General features: G+C 39.6%; 1 protein-coding gene across 5 annotated transcripts in view; it reads right to left on the minus strand.

The window, feature by feature from the left end:
• Positions 1-1,904: 1,904 nt before the first annotated feature.
• acsl6 (acyl-CoA synthetase long chain family member 6) overlaps positions 1,905-15,420 on the minus strand; it is a 38,106-nt gene continuing 24,590 nt past the window's right edge. For all 5 annotated transcript variants that reach the window (XM_038707584.1, XM_038707583.1, XM_038707585.1 and 2 more), the window contains 12 exons: positions 12,042-12,115; positions 11,807-11,884; positions 8,484-8,618; positions 7,917-8,051; positions 7,172-7,267; positions 5,575-5,647; positions 4,269-4,357; positions 3,741-3,857; positions 3,423-3,566; positions 3,137-3,238; positions 2,978-3,049; positions 1,905-2,307 (listed from right to left, as the gene is read on the minus strand). In XM_038707584.1, coding sequence (XP_038563512.1) covers positions 2,167-2,307; positions 2,978-3,049; positions 3,137-3,238; positions 3,423-3,566; positions 3,741-3,857; positions 4,269-4,357; positions 5,575-5,647; positions 7,172-7,267; positions 7,917-8,051; positions 8,484-8,618; positions 11,807-11,884; positions 12,042-12,115 — 1,256 coding nt within the window. In that variant the 3' untranslated portion in view covers positions 1,905-2,166. The remainder of the gene's footprint in view (positions 2,308-2,977; positions 3,050-3,136; positions 3,239-3,422; positions 3,567-3,740; positions 3,858-4,268; positions 4,358-5,574; positions 5,648-7,171; positions 7,268-7,916; positions 8,052-8,483; positions 8,619-11,806; positions 11,885-12,041; positions 12,116-15,420) is intronic.

Below are 15,420 nucleotides of genomic sequence, written 5' to 3' on the forward strand. Positions count from 1 at the left end.
CATCTAGCTGTCCTCATTTATGTACATCCACATTGTTTATGCTTTGGGACGGTAATCAACTTAAAAAGCCTATACACTACTTCTATGTGTAAACCCTCCGAAAAACGTGTTGATTTTGTTTAAAAGTTGATGATTGGTCTATTTTCCTTCAGTGAGTGGAATTTACCAGCTCTGCCTACATTACAAAGCCTTGCGCTAGCAGCAGTGGCTGTGGGCAGCTGCATACAACCTGCTATTAATGGCCACAAAGAAATACTCGTCAAGTCAAATGCTAACGGTCCCAGCATTGCAGGGCAAACTGCATGCATTGCCCTGAGCCCTGGTTTTGCATTATTTCTTTTTTTCCCTTTTACCTGCACTCTTTTTGGAAAGATGGATGTAAAGAAAGTTGTGATAGAGCCAACTGCGGAGTGTGAACCTTGATGATTATTACAGTCGGCCAGTCCATGCATGCTGAATTGTTGAACGCAGTCTTGAAGCCATGAATGTGTGAATATGTGACATAAACTGCGATTTGGATGTGGCTCATTACAACATTCAGATGCTCCACATAGAACCGTGTGGCAATGCTTTTTAAGGCAGGCTACACTCCTTACCTTATCTTAATTTAGACCTCAAACAGGAGGATGTGTTTTTTGGTCTAACTGCACGATGTCTGGGTTGTCTGGGTTGACACAACCAGTTTAATCCTGGTTGTGTCAGATCAGGGGAGATTTATCAGGCCCTGGTTAATGGCACTGCTGTCAGCAGCTTGTTCAATCAAATGTGAATATGCTGTTTTCTAGTAAGTAATTTTCTGTCCCACAAGGTATCAGTATTGTCACAAATCTAGACATCTCCTTGAGCTACACTATACACAAAGACATCACACTTGCTGTCGTACAACTGTGGATTTTAGGTCTTGTTTGGCTGGTAGGTTTAAACTGATGGAGGAGAGAAGAGAAGCAGGAGATAGGAATGGATTGTTCAACATAAAAGTGCTGATGAGTTTCTGGTGCTGAGGACGGAGCATTTGACGGTGTGTTTGGGTGGATAGCAGGTAGCAATGTGTGGACAATTTAAAATGCCTAAATAAAAACAAATCAAACAAAGAATGCATTTAGTATGTCATAATTAAATAAAACATATCTTAAAAGGACAATTATTTTACTTTAATAACTAAATGAATTGGTCTATTACATTTCAGTGCTGTCCAGCTGAGAACAGCTTGAATGCTAAATGCAAAGCACTTTATTAGTCATTAGTTTTTATGAGGAGTTGCAAGGGAGCTTTGTCAATTGTCAAGGCCAAAATGAAAAACAACCAACTGGCCAATCACAGCCTGAGGAAGGGGGGCCAGGGACAGGGTTTATAATCTTATCCCTTGAAAATAAAAATAAATAACTTACAGGTAGGCCTACATCTACTAGCAATAGCTTATCCTCCTCTATTAAACCACTCAGCGTTCACGCAAACTAATTACCTGTCACCACTTACCAAGTTACCAAGCCGCCTACAGCACAATCGATGCCTTAAAATACCAGACAGTCAATCACAAATGAGACTAAATGTACAGTCAACAGTAGTTCCCCTCTTGCCAGCTAGCCCACAGGAAACAGTTTTAATGTGAAAGGCTGTCTGTCATGGCTGCAAACACTGTGCTGGTGGGCCCTTTCCCCAAAGCTGTGATTGGAATTTTTTTTTTTTTCCCTGACTTTGGCATTGGCAATGCGTCACTATTTAAAAAAATTACAAAGCTCCTTTGCACTCCATGCTTTGTGTTTGCTGTACTATTGGCAGGTCTATGCTGGTCTCTGCTGGACAACACTAAAACGCATCATTTTTGTGATTTTTGTTTTTGTGATTTGTTTTTAATGCGGCATGGAAAAGTCATGTCACAATGAAAAACAATTAAAGCTAAATCATTTTCCTTTGAACATATGCTTTAATGTAATTATGACAATAAATGCATACATAAAAAGGAAATACACATAACAATGTGTAATGTATTTCATTTTATTTCTTTGATTTGTTTTATTTAGGTATGTTAAATCTCCCATAGTACGGCCAGTTTTGGCTTGCTTTCCCAAAGCATGTTAAGCCTAAGGTCACATCTTCGTCCCAGGTCAATGGTCAAAGTAGCTCTTAGTGCTAAGATGCTTGAAGGAAAACGAGGTCTGCCAGACTTCACATGGAGATGCTGCTGTAGAGCTGGTCAATCTTCCCCTTGAAGAACTCCTTTAGCTCTGGTCTCTTGGCCTTTAGTGTTGGAGTCAGGAGGCCGTTTTCAATGGAGAACATCTCGTTGTGGATGTAGATGTTCTTCACCTTTAAAATGTAAAAGAATATAAATGTGTTTGAATGAAACCAAGATTCTTCAGAGTGTCCCCCAAGTAATTACAAGCCTTCTACGAGCAGACAAGTGTTTACAATTGCAGTATATTACCACAGACTACTTACTTTACATTAACTGCTGCAGTTTTTATTTTTACTGTAGCTCAACTGCATCAATTTGTGAATAAATGCAATACTCAAGGACCCTATAAAGACATTGCAACATAATCAAACAGCCCTTACTGTGACAGTTCACTGTGACTCGGGTTTAGTTATTTGTATTATTTTGTTTTGGGGGGTTTCTCTTCTCCTCCGTCACCTCATTACCATGCTGCCTTACTCTACAAGCTACAGCTCGCCAGCCGCCATCACCACAACTACATCACACAATCCAATCCTCCACCTGTAAACTCTGGATGCTCTTCACCCCCCACTACCTTTGCAGACTAGTTTGTTAATAAACTCTTTTTGTTGCACTTCACTTTAACGAGTCTGTATCTGCCCCTGGGTCTGGCCACCACCAAACCTAAAAGTTAACTTGAGATACTGCTGGCATATATTAGGTCGCACTGTAGCTTTAAGACCAATAATTCACTTAATTAATTTTCTAAAGATAAGAAAAATACAGCTACAACAGAAGGCAGGCCAAATATTAACTACCTACCTGCTCAAAAGAGTGGAGGCCACTAGCCTTGCCCAGACGCACCAAATCTTCAAGGACTGCCTTCTTTAATTCCTGTTGATAAAAGAATAAAGTTATCTTCAGTATCTTCAGCATCTATCATTAACAGCGTTTGAAACATATGAGCCTTGTGCCACATACTGTGTTTTTACAGAGGTCCTTGTAGGTGCCTAATATGCCTTTTTTCTTTGCCCACTCCGGCATGACTTCAGGGTCAGGAACCACAATTCCCACCAAACAGGACTGTGAAGAGCAAACACAAACATAAGATGAAAAAAGTCAAAAGATTGTGTGCTAACTCAGCTTAGAAATGAGCACCAGATGGGCAATCATATATTTTATTTGTGCCGGCTTGTAGTAGGGTATATCAAACTAATTGAAAAGCTTAATGTTTACTGTCTATAATATGGTGTGTGTATGTTCTTACCTGCAGGCTATCGCCATGAACATAGAGCTGTGCCACAGGTTGACTCCTAATGTAGATGTTCTCAATCTTTTCAGGGGAGATGTACTCGCCCTGTGCCAACTTGAAGATGTGCTTCTTCCTGTCAATGATCTTCAGTGTGCCATTCTACAAGAGGGGAGCGGTTGAATAAATGACAAGAAAAAACAGGATGAAAAATCTGTGGAGGTCCTCATGTAAAAAACAACAACAATGGGTTATTTTAAGCAAATGCTGAATAACCTAAAATACTGAAATATTATGCCTAAATAATGGAGGCTGACATGAGCTGTATGTACATACAGGTAACCATTTGCCGATGTCTCCACTGTGAAGCCACCCGTCTGCGTCCAGCGTCTCGGCCGTCCTCTCCGGGTCTTTGAGGTAGCCCTTAAACACATTAGGTCCCTTCACACAAACCTGCATAGGAGATTAGAAAAGGGTCGAGGTGAGAGGAAGATTTATTTGTGTTTGTATGAAATCATAATACCTTTTTAATCTTATAAAAGATACATGTTCTTATATTTTAGGACACTTTATTCTCTAAAATCTGTGGAATTTAATGGATTGACAAGGTTTATGGGACTTGCATTTCTCAATAGTAATGAAGTTTCTTTGCACTGCATGTCAATTCCTAGATAAAAACACCTTTCTGTAGCAATACTTTTTTGACGTTGCTGTTTTATGCATCTCATCTCCTGTTCGCCTTGTTTCTTCTTCTTGGAATTTTAAGATATTCAAGTCAAAGCAACATTGTAAAATTTTAAATGAAGTTAACTCTCTGGCTTGTTATGAACACACAAACATTTCTTTTGAAATCATGTTGCTTACCTCTCCCTCTCCCTTAGAAGCAAAATAATTCTTTTCAGGAACATCCACCAGTTTGATGAGGTTACAAGGCAGAGGGGCCCCGACGTGACCTATTGACGGGGTAAGAAAAAGCAAAATAATTTAAAAAACTCAACAAATTAACATTTTCTTTTCCCCCCCCTTTCTGTCACAATCTCCCTCCTTTCCCTACTGTTATTTAATCTTTTTCATGTTTTTTATGTATTTGTGTGTGCCGGCAGTTAGACAGGCTCAGCAAAAACCTCAAAAGTGATTTGGTCTAAAAGTGTGGAGGCCTGAAAAACATCTATTTTGTCGTACATGCTGGTTATCTCACTCTCTCTGGTGGATTGAGTTATTTGCCACTTGACAAAGAAAACTCCAGGTATTTCTATATTAATTAAACATATTTATACATGCAATGGACTGTGCTTTTGTTTAGATTGCCCAAAATGACAATTACCTACAGCTTTTACAGAAGGGTTTGTATTTGTTTATGTGGTATGATATGTGCTTAGTAATTATATATAGTATAATTATTATATATATATTTATTTACTATTAACCTTGAAAAGACCGATTTAATTGCTTTCGGCTGTACAGCTGGCATAAGAATCAAAGGGGACATATCAAAATGCACTGTTTTATTTTGGTTGATTTCCAGCTAAAAATCTAATATTTGATTGAGAGATTCAGAGAAAGACACGCAGGCCAATTCATCAACAGCCTTAAGTCTATAACATAGAAATTACTTGGAAAATTACCATTAATGCCAAGAGTATTAACACAACAATGCAGCACGCTAGAGGGTAAATACAGGCAGTTTCAACAGCTACTCTTCTTTTTCATCTGTTTGTTAATGTTGGCAAGCACCCCTAACAGCTCTTTCTGCTATCAGTCTCACCCTTCCAGGCCTCTGCCTTTTGCCTTGATCTACTGTCTAGGGCACACCCCACCCACCTCACCCCCCAACTCTTGCTTTATTTCCACTGAGTGGGAGCTATAAAATTTGGAGCCTGAGTGTCTGATCACTTACATCAATATCCGAGTGACAATTTTGACCACCTCACCAACATTTTTTCATGTCAAGGGGATTCAGGGAGCAGCAATGAGTTCATCAGCTTTATAGACATATTGACCTCAGTTACAGTATTCCAGCATGGGAGTTGTTTATTCCTTGGAGTCATGACTCAGCCACTCCACTTTTAGACCTTTGAACTGAGCCTCTAGTTAGGTAAACAAGTTCAGAAAGTCGGGCAGAGATAGGTTTCTGTATGTCTTTCCATTGCATAAAACACTTGACGCTTACCTGGGGTCCAGTCTCCAGGTGTGGTGAAGGTGCAGCCAGCTGTGCACTCTGTCTGGCCGTACGCCTCGTACACCTACACACAGACACAGACAATGTTGCGTGAAGGACTCAAGTGCACCACACACTAAATTTATGTGTGAATATGTTTAAAAGCATGTGGATCAGTGCATATTCTTTATGCAGGTTGTACATAAATGTGTTCCTGTCTTTGTGAGGACTAATTTGAGTTTCAGACTTTCAGAGTGGGGACTGTTCCTGATCCCCACATCTTAAATTGGCTGTTTGATGGTTCAGATATTGCTTCAGGGTTAAACCTGCAAAAGCTGATTTTCTTTGGCCACTTGGGGGCAGTGGAAACAAGTTGTGAACAAAACACTGACACACAATTACCTTTTAAGTTGATCTGGCAAACTGGTTAGCAAACAGTTGATTATTCTCACATCTCGCATTTACAGAGCAACATTATCATTCATTTGGAGTTGTGTGTCTGGCAAACTGGCTAATTTAAGTCCACTATTCACTCTCTTTTAGTTCAGTTTTTTTGTCTCTACCAACTCTTTTTCCTTGTAAACACCTGTCTGCAGTGGCTGAAAATAACACTATGAGAGCAGTGAGAGTGATCCAGTGAACAGCAAAGCTGATGGCTAAAAAATTAGCTGAAACTCACTACAACGCTCTGTAAAGTTGAAGGGAGCTGCAGATTCAGATTAGGTTAAGGATAGGATAAGTGTAACTGTCCGCTTGGAGTCATTTAAAGTGTATTGATTTCAGTGAATATTGAATATAATTAATATAATTTTATATCTGTAAAAGCTTTTTTTATCCTATTATGGTGTTAACATGGGCAGATCACTTCACGCAGGTACCAGTAGCGTCCAACAGTGGGCAGCGTATTTTCTGCCACTAGGCTAAAATACCCCCTGTGAAGACTGTAGATAACCCCGTACTTACCCGTTTACGGTTTGTTGCAAACCAGAAGAAATAGTGGGGCGAGCAGACACAGAGCACATGCTAGAGACGCCAACATATTGAAGATTGTAATAAAGCCAAAACAAAGGAAACTGCCCGTCCTAAGTTTAACGGCCTTGGGAAGCGGAATGAGGCGTGTATAGTGTAATTGTCTATGTGCGGGTGCTGCGGAAGTGAAGTTGTTCGTGTTGTTTAATGCTGAGCATGTATTGATGAAGAGTCATTTAGCTTTGAAGTATTATTCCATTGTGTTTTAAAGGTTATTGTGTATATGTGTATAGCGTGTGTAGTTTAATTTGTGTATTTAATTATTTGTTATTTCATGTGGTTTTAGCGCAAGTAATGTGTATGAAAGTACTTATATATTTTGTATAGTTTTATAGTTTTTACGGTGCTTACTAAGATATTGGACATCACGAATTGAAAGACACAGAAATCCGTAAAAGGCATCAGCAGAGACTCTCTGCATCTTGCTTAACCCACCGAGGGCAGTTACAATAAGTGTTTTGGTTAGGCATGTACTTCTGGTGGTTAGGGTTAGGGCTAAGTACAAATGTGTGTGTGTGTGTGTGTGTGTGTGAATATGTCTGTCTCTGTGTGTGTCTATGTGTGCATGTGTGTGTCTGACCTGGCAGCCCAGAGCTGCTCTGAGAAATCCCAGCACAGTGGGCGAGGTAGGAGCTGCTCCTGTTATAATCATCCTCAGCCTTCCTCCCAGACTGGCCTATACAGCAGAGAAACACATTATTAATACAGAGGGCGCTTATTAATACAGAGGGCGCTAAAAACAATCCAGGAATGCTATTTATATTGGATTTTAAAGAATGAATTTTTTCCTCAATCAGCTTAGTATGAGCGAAGGGGTCCAACATGAACGCACAACTTTCTGCCAACGTTTTGGTTATTTTACATGAGAGTTGAAATAAATTTGCAGCTGAAACCGTCTGTTTCTATTACCACATACGTCATCTGAGCAGTCATTGTCACAGTGGACCTTTGTTAAAGTAAACTACAGTGAACAGTGTCTATTTGCAGGGTGTGTTCGGACAGGAAATATGCTCCTTTTAGACAGCAATTTTTCTGTGCAAATCTATAAAAACTAAAAACAAAGACCCTTGCTGATACAAAAATGATCCAGTCAGTGAATATCAACTAGATGTGATGTTCATTTGTGCCACCGCTCTCAAGGCCAGACACTTAGAAATGCCTGGAGTGCATTAGTAAGATCATTGCATCATTTCTCTGAACTTTGTCAGAAGGGTATAAAACATAACAAAAAAAACCAACCCATTCCTAATCCATAGAAATTGAAAATCAGCATGGGTAGTTTTTAGGGTGGCAGATTTAGCTCAGGGAGAGGAAATAATATTTACCTGAATCTTACTGAAGAAGATTTTGTCCCAGATGCTGTCACTGCGAATGATCCCACTGCTGACTTCAGCACCTTTTCTTTTTGCAGCAAAGTTGAGCAGCCAACGCTTCAATGGGGTGTTAGCCTGGCTGAAGATCTGCACAGGAGACAAAGACAAAATATGTGTTTCTTTTGGTTGGGGACAGTACCCTTCTCATTCCAGCTGCTGAAAATATGTATTATGTAAATAACACCAGAATGATCAGAAAGCAGGTAACACTACCCTAAGTGTAAAAACAAAACTCTGATTTCTTCTCTCACATTTCCGAGGAAATAAAAATTTAAAACGCATTAGTCATCGTTGTTAAGCAACACTTGATGACATCCCTAAACCACAGCTACAGTACTGGATGGAAAAAAGCATGACTAGACAATTTAATTCAATTTTAAAACCACAAATCCTAGGGGAGTAGGGGACAGTTTACCCAAACTTTTTTTTAGTAGAACAACTCACAATGAATGACTTGCTTCATCACCAGCAGAACAAGCAAACAACAGTTTCTTTAAAAGCCGTTTCTCTTTATCTCACCTTGTCGTACATGCGGTTGAGCAGTCGAGGCACCACAGGGAAAATGGTCGGCCGCAGGGCCTTCATGTCATCTGGGAGAAGACGGATGTCGCCCTGGTAGAACCCGATCCGTCCTCCATGGCAGTACACCACAGACTGCAGAGACATACACACAAATAGTGAGCTTAACCTCATTAGCTTTGTGGTAGCTTTTACAGACAAAGTCCCAACACTGACAGGTTAAATCATTTGTGTTTTTAGGTAAAGTAAATTTTATTCATATAGCACTTTTCCAAACAACGCAAAGTGCATTAGGAACAAAATAAAGAGAAGAAACCCTTTATATTTTATATTTTTAAAAATTCTGTACATAATCTGGTGGATAGTGAATGCTGAGTGGCCATATTAATATAACACTGTGCACTGAATAAGAGCTACATCACAAATAGGGAAATAACTGATAAACGTGTCAGCATTTTTTGGGCATTAATGTGAGACACCAATTTATGTGTGAGTCATCATACTTGTTATAAAGGGTGAAGGTCTCACTGTTCTATAGTGTGATGTATTAGAAAGTGCCCCATTAAGGTTGATTATTTCTTAGAAACAGTGAAGAGCTTATGTACTGTACACTAGATCTACACACTATTTTATTATATTACAAATATTGTGAAATAAAGGTTCTAGTGTGTGGAAGTAATTTTTTGTTTCAGTCGGGGAAGAAGTACTCGGATTCTTTACATGAGTCAGTTTTTACAGTTTAACATGTCAAAATTCCCCTGTAAAAGGTCCTGCATTCAAAATCCTACTCAGAAACGGCGATTGTTCTGTAGAAAACCTGGGCTCAGGCCCCCTCCAGTGATTCACAAACAACAACTGAGGGGTGGTGAGATGACTATTGAGAGGGGAAAGACGAATACAACAAAGTTCTGCAACACTAATTGTTTTGACTTTTCTCCAATCTTTGCTTTTTTTAACGAAATATAGGATAATCTTTCAATAATTTCAAGGTGCCCCAAATGTTTTTTTTGTAAAGGGGCAACATCAGCATTTTTTTAAATGTAAAGTCTTAATCTGAACTACTAACTCCAGCATAAAATCAAATACTCAAGAAATGTGCAAGTGCCTCAAAACTGTACTTGAGTATTTTAAGTTATTTTACTTTCTTCCACTGGTTTCTATGCATGATAGTCTTTCCAGAAATAGGCAAAATGTTTAAACCAGGTGAGTGGTGGACAACTTTCTGGTTCTTTGAAGTGAACTGAAATAAAAAGAATTGAACTTCCTGATTGTTTTGCAGTGAGGCACTGTCCCTTTTCAGATCATTTGCAGAATGTGACACTTCCACAGACTAAACATGGATTGAGAATTAACTCCCCACACATCCTTTATCTGTTGGCCAAGTAGCAGAGACAAAATGCACCATATGAGTCCCTCTTCCTGTTTCTTAAGCCGTCTAAGGACACGCCAAAGCACAAGGTCCTCCCTCGTATTTCTCTTTGATTGAGACATCACCAGTATCAGATATGGAGTGGTGTGTTTGTGTGTGTGCATGTGAGGCTTTCTGGGGAAGTTGGGTGGTTTCCTGTGTCTGAGTCTCACGACGCTGACAACGCTGCTGCAGGCATACAAACCAGGCTGGTTCAACCTGATGATACACACATGGCACATGACACCCACACGTGAGGGCACACACATAAACACACATATATATATAATTAAAGATCCACTTAGTGAAAAAACAATACCTAAGATTTAGTATTAAAGAGGGCAGCAAGGCTTGGAGTCATGTGAGGAGAAAATGCAGTCTCAGCACAACTCAAATGTTATATTTTGAGGTCACATTTTATGACTGATCCTGAATCAGTGATGAAAAGCTATCTAAGCAAGCACCCAGTGCCTTTGACAGTGTTTGGCTTCACAGACTCTCACTTACCACTCCACTTACTGCCACTCAGTCTGTTGTCTGGAGGCAAACTGCTGTTCAGCATTTGGTCAAAACTTGGATAGAAGCTGCAGCTGTGAAACTAAAACCCCACAGAAGCTCAAGGAAGCTAAAGAGCTCTCAGTATGTGAAGATTTGCTTCAGACCAAAAAATATTAGTTTACATTGTCAGTTCTGTTTGTGAATTATTAAAGCCTGAACAGCATGGAACAAACTTTCTCTTCAAAATGGAAAACGTATCATTTTTGAAAACTGGCTCTTCACTTTTTTCTCAGCAGGATGGATTAAAATGGCAGTCACTCCAATATGACCAAACTCCTAGTGCATTTGGGTATGATGATAAGAAAACAAAACAAACATGAAAAGCTAGAATGGGTGAACTGTAGGGTTGTTAACAGCAGTGCTGATGCTTCCTGTGGGCTATGTGATTGTGTATTGTTGAGGTGCTATTACAAGCCACGGTTTTGACAGATGCCTATCAGACAAAAACTTAGATAATCTGATGCACCTTTACTGTTTACATCTTTGTGTAACATGGATAACACTGCACATGTTTGGATTTTCCTGTATCTCAGGGGAACAACTGTCCTAGTCAGGACAGAGAGACAGGGAAAATCCTCCAATATAGGAACATTTTGTCATCCTCTGGTTTAGTTTGGCAATGCAGTGGTTAATGTTGTTTTCACAGAAGGACATTTGCACGACAGATTTCAGACAGGGAAAGTATGTAGTAGTAACCATTTGGCAGCAGTGATGTGGGATGAATGAAATCACATAGGGCTTTGCTTTCTGACTAAAACTGAAACTACAGAATTAAGTAGTTTTCCACAGATGAACAGTAGAGTCTTTGTAAAACACCCTGTTTGGACTCACTGCTGTCCCAGTGAGTCCAAATGTTCCAACAAAAACAGCACAAATACACTTAAAATGATACATTACGGGAGGAGGTACAGAAGGTAGGAGAACCAGTTGCAGATAAACACAGGTTTTATAGTAAATAGGTTCCTGTTGTGTTCTCTGATTTCCTGCCTTAACCTGATTTCTCTCAATAATGTGGCTTCTTGTGTGCAAGGTTGAAGATTCTTACACATTTATGTATACATGTGCACTGGTGTGTGTGCTTCAGTATGCTAGGAAATGATGCAACATGCACACCAGTTGCTGTAAAAGGCAATCGTCCATGAAGCTGGATAGCTAAACCAAAAAAAGGAGAGGGAAATGGAGAACAGAGACTCTCCCTTCCTCTCTTTCTCCTTCCCACACAGTAAGAAATCATAAATTAACGCCCACCTTCTTTATACAAAGTTCCTTCCTCTGCCCCAACTAGTCTCATCTTGAAACTCATAAACACATAACTATCTCATTCCTGTGGTCAAAGATGTCAAATGAGCCCATTTACCTCAATAAGTCTCTCAAACATGTGAGCCAGTGGCAGGAAGGAAATGAGGCAATCATCTTGGTTGGGGAAAATTACTTTCTGGAGAAGACAGAATCAAGGAAACAATTAGGCCACCTTCAAAATGATCTTTCGACATGCCAGTTCATGAAAAAGCAGAGGTTGAAAAAAACAATACAAAGCAGTCTGATGAATCACATTTCCTAGGAAAAGAACAAAAGAAGACTGGGTCACTCACATCTGTTACTTTGAGGAAGCCTGAGAAATCTGCCACCACGTTCCCATGCGTGAGCATGACTCCCTTTGGGTTCCCTGTGTCAACAGACAGAAAACACAAACACACCGATATCACAGAGGTGAAACTCCCCTCCACCTGCCTGAGGATCCCACACTCAACCAAGGGGAACACAAAAGGAATCTGGCATGGAAAGACAAACCTGGGTTTTGTAAGAAATTCCTCTGAATCTTACTCGCATTTCAAGTCTTAGAACCTAGAACCCAGGAACGACTTGTGTCAACAAATGAGCATTTATATTATGTAGTTGTGCTGTTAAATATTGTACAATCAGGTATGATACACAAAGCAGCATATTGTAGACGTCTCACACATAGAGCTTGAGGTAGCAAAATATATAATATCATTTAATTCAATAGATCACTGAGTTTTCCAAAATGTATAAATATTTATGTTCTCATTTGCACACTTTAACACCTGTTCTGATGAACAACAGCATGCATTGTCTGTACACACACATACATAATGTACACTCACTGGCCACTTTATTAGGTAAAACTACTTGTTAACACAAATAGCAAATCAGCCAATCACTTGGTCAAAACAACTTGCTGAAGTTCAAACCGAGCACCATAATGGGGAAGAAAGGGGATTTAAGTGACTTCTGGAGGCACCAACAACTATGAACGTGGCATGGTTGTTGGTGCCAGATGGGCTGGTCTTAGTATTTCAGAAACTGCTGATCTACTGGGATTTTCACTCACAACCACCTCTAGGGTTTACAGAGAATGGTCCAAAAAATATCCAGTGAGGAGCAGTTGTGTGGATGAAAAAGCCTTGTTGATGTCAGAGGTCAGAGGATAATGGGCAGACTGGTTCGAGATGACAGAAATGCAACAGAAACTCAAATAACCACTCGTCACTGGCAAGGTATGCAGAATACCATCTCTGAACGCACAACACATCGAACCTTGAAGCAGATGGGCTACAGCAGCAGAAGACCACACCAGGTGCCACTTCTGTCAGAACAGGAAACTGAGGATACAAATCACACAGGCTCACCAAAATTGGACGATAGAAGATTGTAAAAATGTTGCCTGGTCTGATGAGTCTCGATTTCAGTTGCGACATTCAGATGGTCGGGTCAGAATTTGGTGTAAATAACATGAAAGCATGTATCCATCCTGTCTTGTATCGAGGGTTCAGGCTGGTGGGGGTTGTGTAATGGTGTTTTCGATATTTTCTTGGCACACTTTGGGCCTCTCAAACTGGTTTCTTGAACATGACAATGTTCACTGGTTCACTGTACTCCAGTGGCCTCAACAGTTACCAGATCTCAATCTGCAGCAACTGCGTGATGCTGTCATGTCAATGTTTCCAACACCCTGTTGAAAGTATACCACAAAGAATTAAGGCAGTTCTGAAGGAAAAGGGGGGTCCAACCCGGTACTAGTAAAGTGTACCTAATAAAGTGGCCAGTGAGTGTATATGTGCTGTAAATGTGTTTTTAATTATTAACTCGTTTCCACAATTCACCTGCATTTACTAATAATCATGTAAGCTAATACAATTGGAGAATACTGTTTCTTTTTTAGCAAATCCCTTTAATTAAATATTTACTTGATTTACCAGACTGTGTTTTGAAGCCACCATTATTTCTGAGCTACTGTAAGTTCATTGCACACACACACAAAAGTTTATATGAAACAATGATGGAGGATTAGTGTTCCTCTTTCCAGACATGTCATCTGACTTTACCGTGAACAAGATTTTTTGAAAGATAACAGAGTGACGTGGAAAGCAAACCCCATGTTTGGGTTGCTTCATGTCTCTCTTACAGCCAGCCAGCAGGTGGCAGCGTTTTCAGTGGCGCCTTGAACATGGCCAACTACTGCTGCTGTTTCTTGTAAACAGACACCAGTGTGTCCTGACATGGCCTGACTTTTGTTCCCCTGCCTGTTGGCTTCAGCCACAGTTGCTGCTGCTGTGGAATAAGACCCTCCCTCACTCACATGAATGTGTCAGGACATGCTGCGGGATCCAGAGCGAATGTTTATATAATGAAAAGAGGGCAAATTACATTAACGCTATTATGTCACTCTGCTGCTGTGAAGAAACTGGATTCATTTACAGTAAAGGCTTGCCTTTTCAACCCCCCTTTTAAAGCATTTGATCCATTTCTAGCTCCAAAAATCATCATAATCCTAGGAATCAGAGCCCTTCCTTGTTGTAAATGGAAATTTTTATGTGGTATTTTTTATGCTCTATGCTTCAAAGTATTTACAGTATTAACTGCTGTGCAGTCATTGTATTTAGTTAAAGCTGCATTTAAGTGTCTAAAATACTAAATACATTAAATAGGTGACATTTTGGTTTTATCTCTATTATTAATTTAATGTTTAATTGACAGCATTTACATATATCATAAACCCACACATATATATGTGCAATTAGATCGCAATATGCTCTTTTCCGTTTTCTTTGAACATTTGATTCTAAAATAACAGTAAGAACTAAAAATATTAAACATACATACACAAAACAACTTATATATAATAAAAAATAAATTTTAATAAAACACCCTCTCCAAACCTAATCCCTTAACTTTATCCTTGAACCCACAAGACCCCAGCCCTACACTTCTGTGTCTGTTAATTGAGCTTTTATTTTCAGCTTGAGTGATTCCAGTTTGAACTGCCAAACTCCCTGAACTCAACATTGTGTCCACTGAAACACAAATAAAAGTGCAGGTGACTATTGTTACAGCCAATCCATAGTGTTGTTAGTGAATAAAGAGTCTAATATAAAATAAAATAAAAAGTAAGCAGGCCTAACTAATAAAAACGAATGAATGCATGTGCTACACATCACCATCTGGAATTCTGTTAAATTTCTGTTGAAAGAGTTATGACTGGAACACGTGTGTCATCAGCAGTTGTCCTGTCCAACCTGTCAATTAATGATGCAGAACAAGCGTTATTTAATTGGTATTTAAATTCGTTATTCAACCTGTCCCCAGGTCTGACCAAATGTTTTATATGTATTTAAAAAAAAAAAAAAGAGTATTTGATTTTGATTCGGATTGCACTTACTGTTTTAATAGAATTAAATGGAGCTTTATAATTGGTATCTTTATAATAACAAACAACAGCTGTTTCTTGCACAAGCCTTAAGTCATGCAGACTGTGCAGACTACACGATTTTCAGCGTCGGCTGATCGCCGTGACGTTCACACTACACAACTTGCCATCTTTTGACGGGAGTCTTGAAGTCGTTGTGGCGTTCACGCTACATGACTGATCGTTGATGGGGGTCACACACTACACAAGCTGACAGCGGCTCTGTCACTCGATTCTGGTCTCCAAATCACGTTTTGTCAAGA

Source organism: Micropterus salmoides, unplaced genomic scaffold (assembly GCF_014851395.1).
Source record: "Micropterus salmoides isolate LMB-PRFRI ecotype aquatic unplaced genomic scaffold, ASM1485139v1 Ms_hic_scaffold_9, whole genome shotgun sequence".
Lineage (NCBI taxonomy): Eukaryota > Metazoa > Chordata > Actinopteri > Centrarchiformes > Centrarchidae > Micropterus > Micropterus salmoides.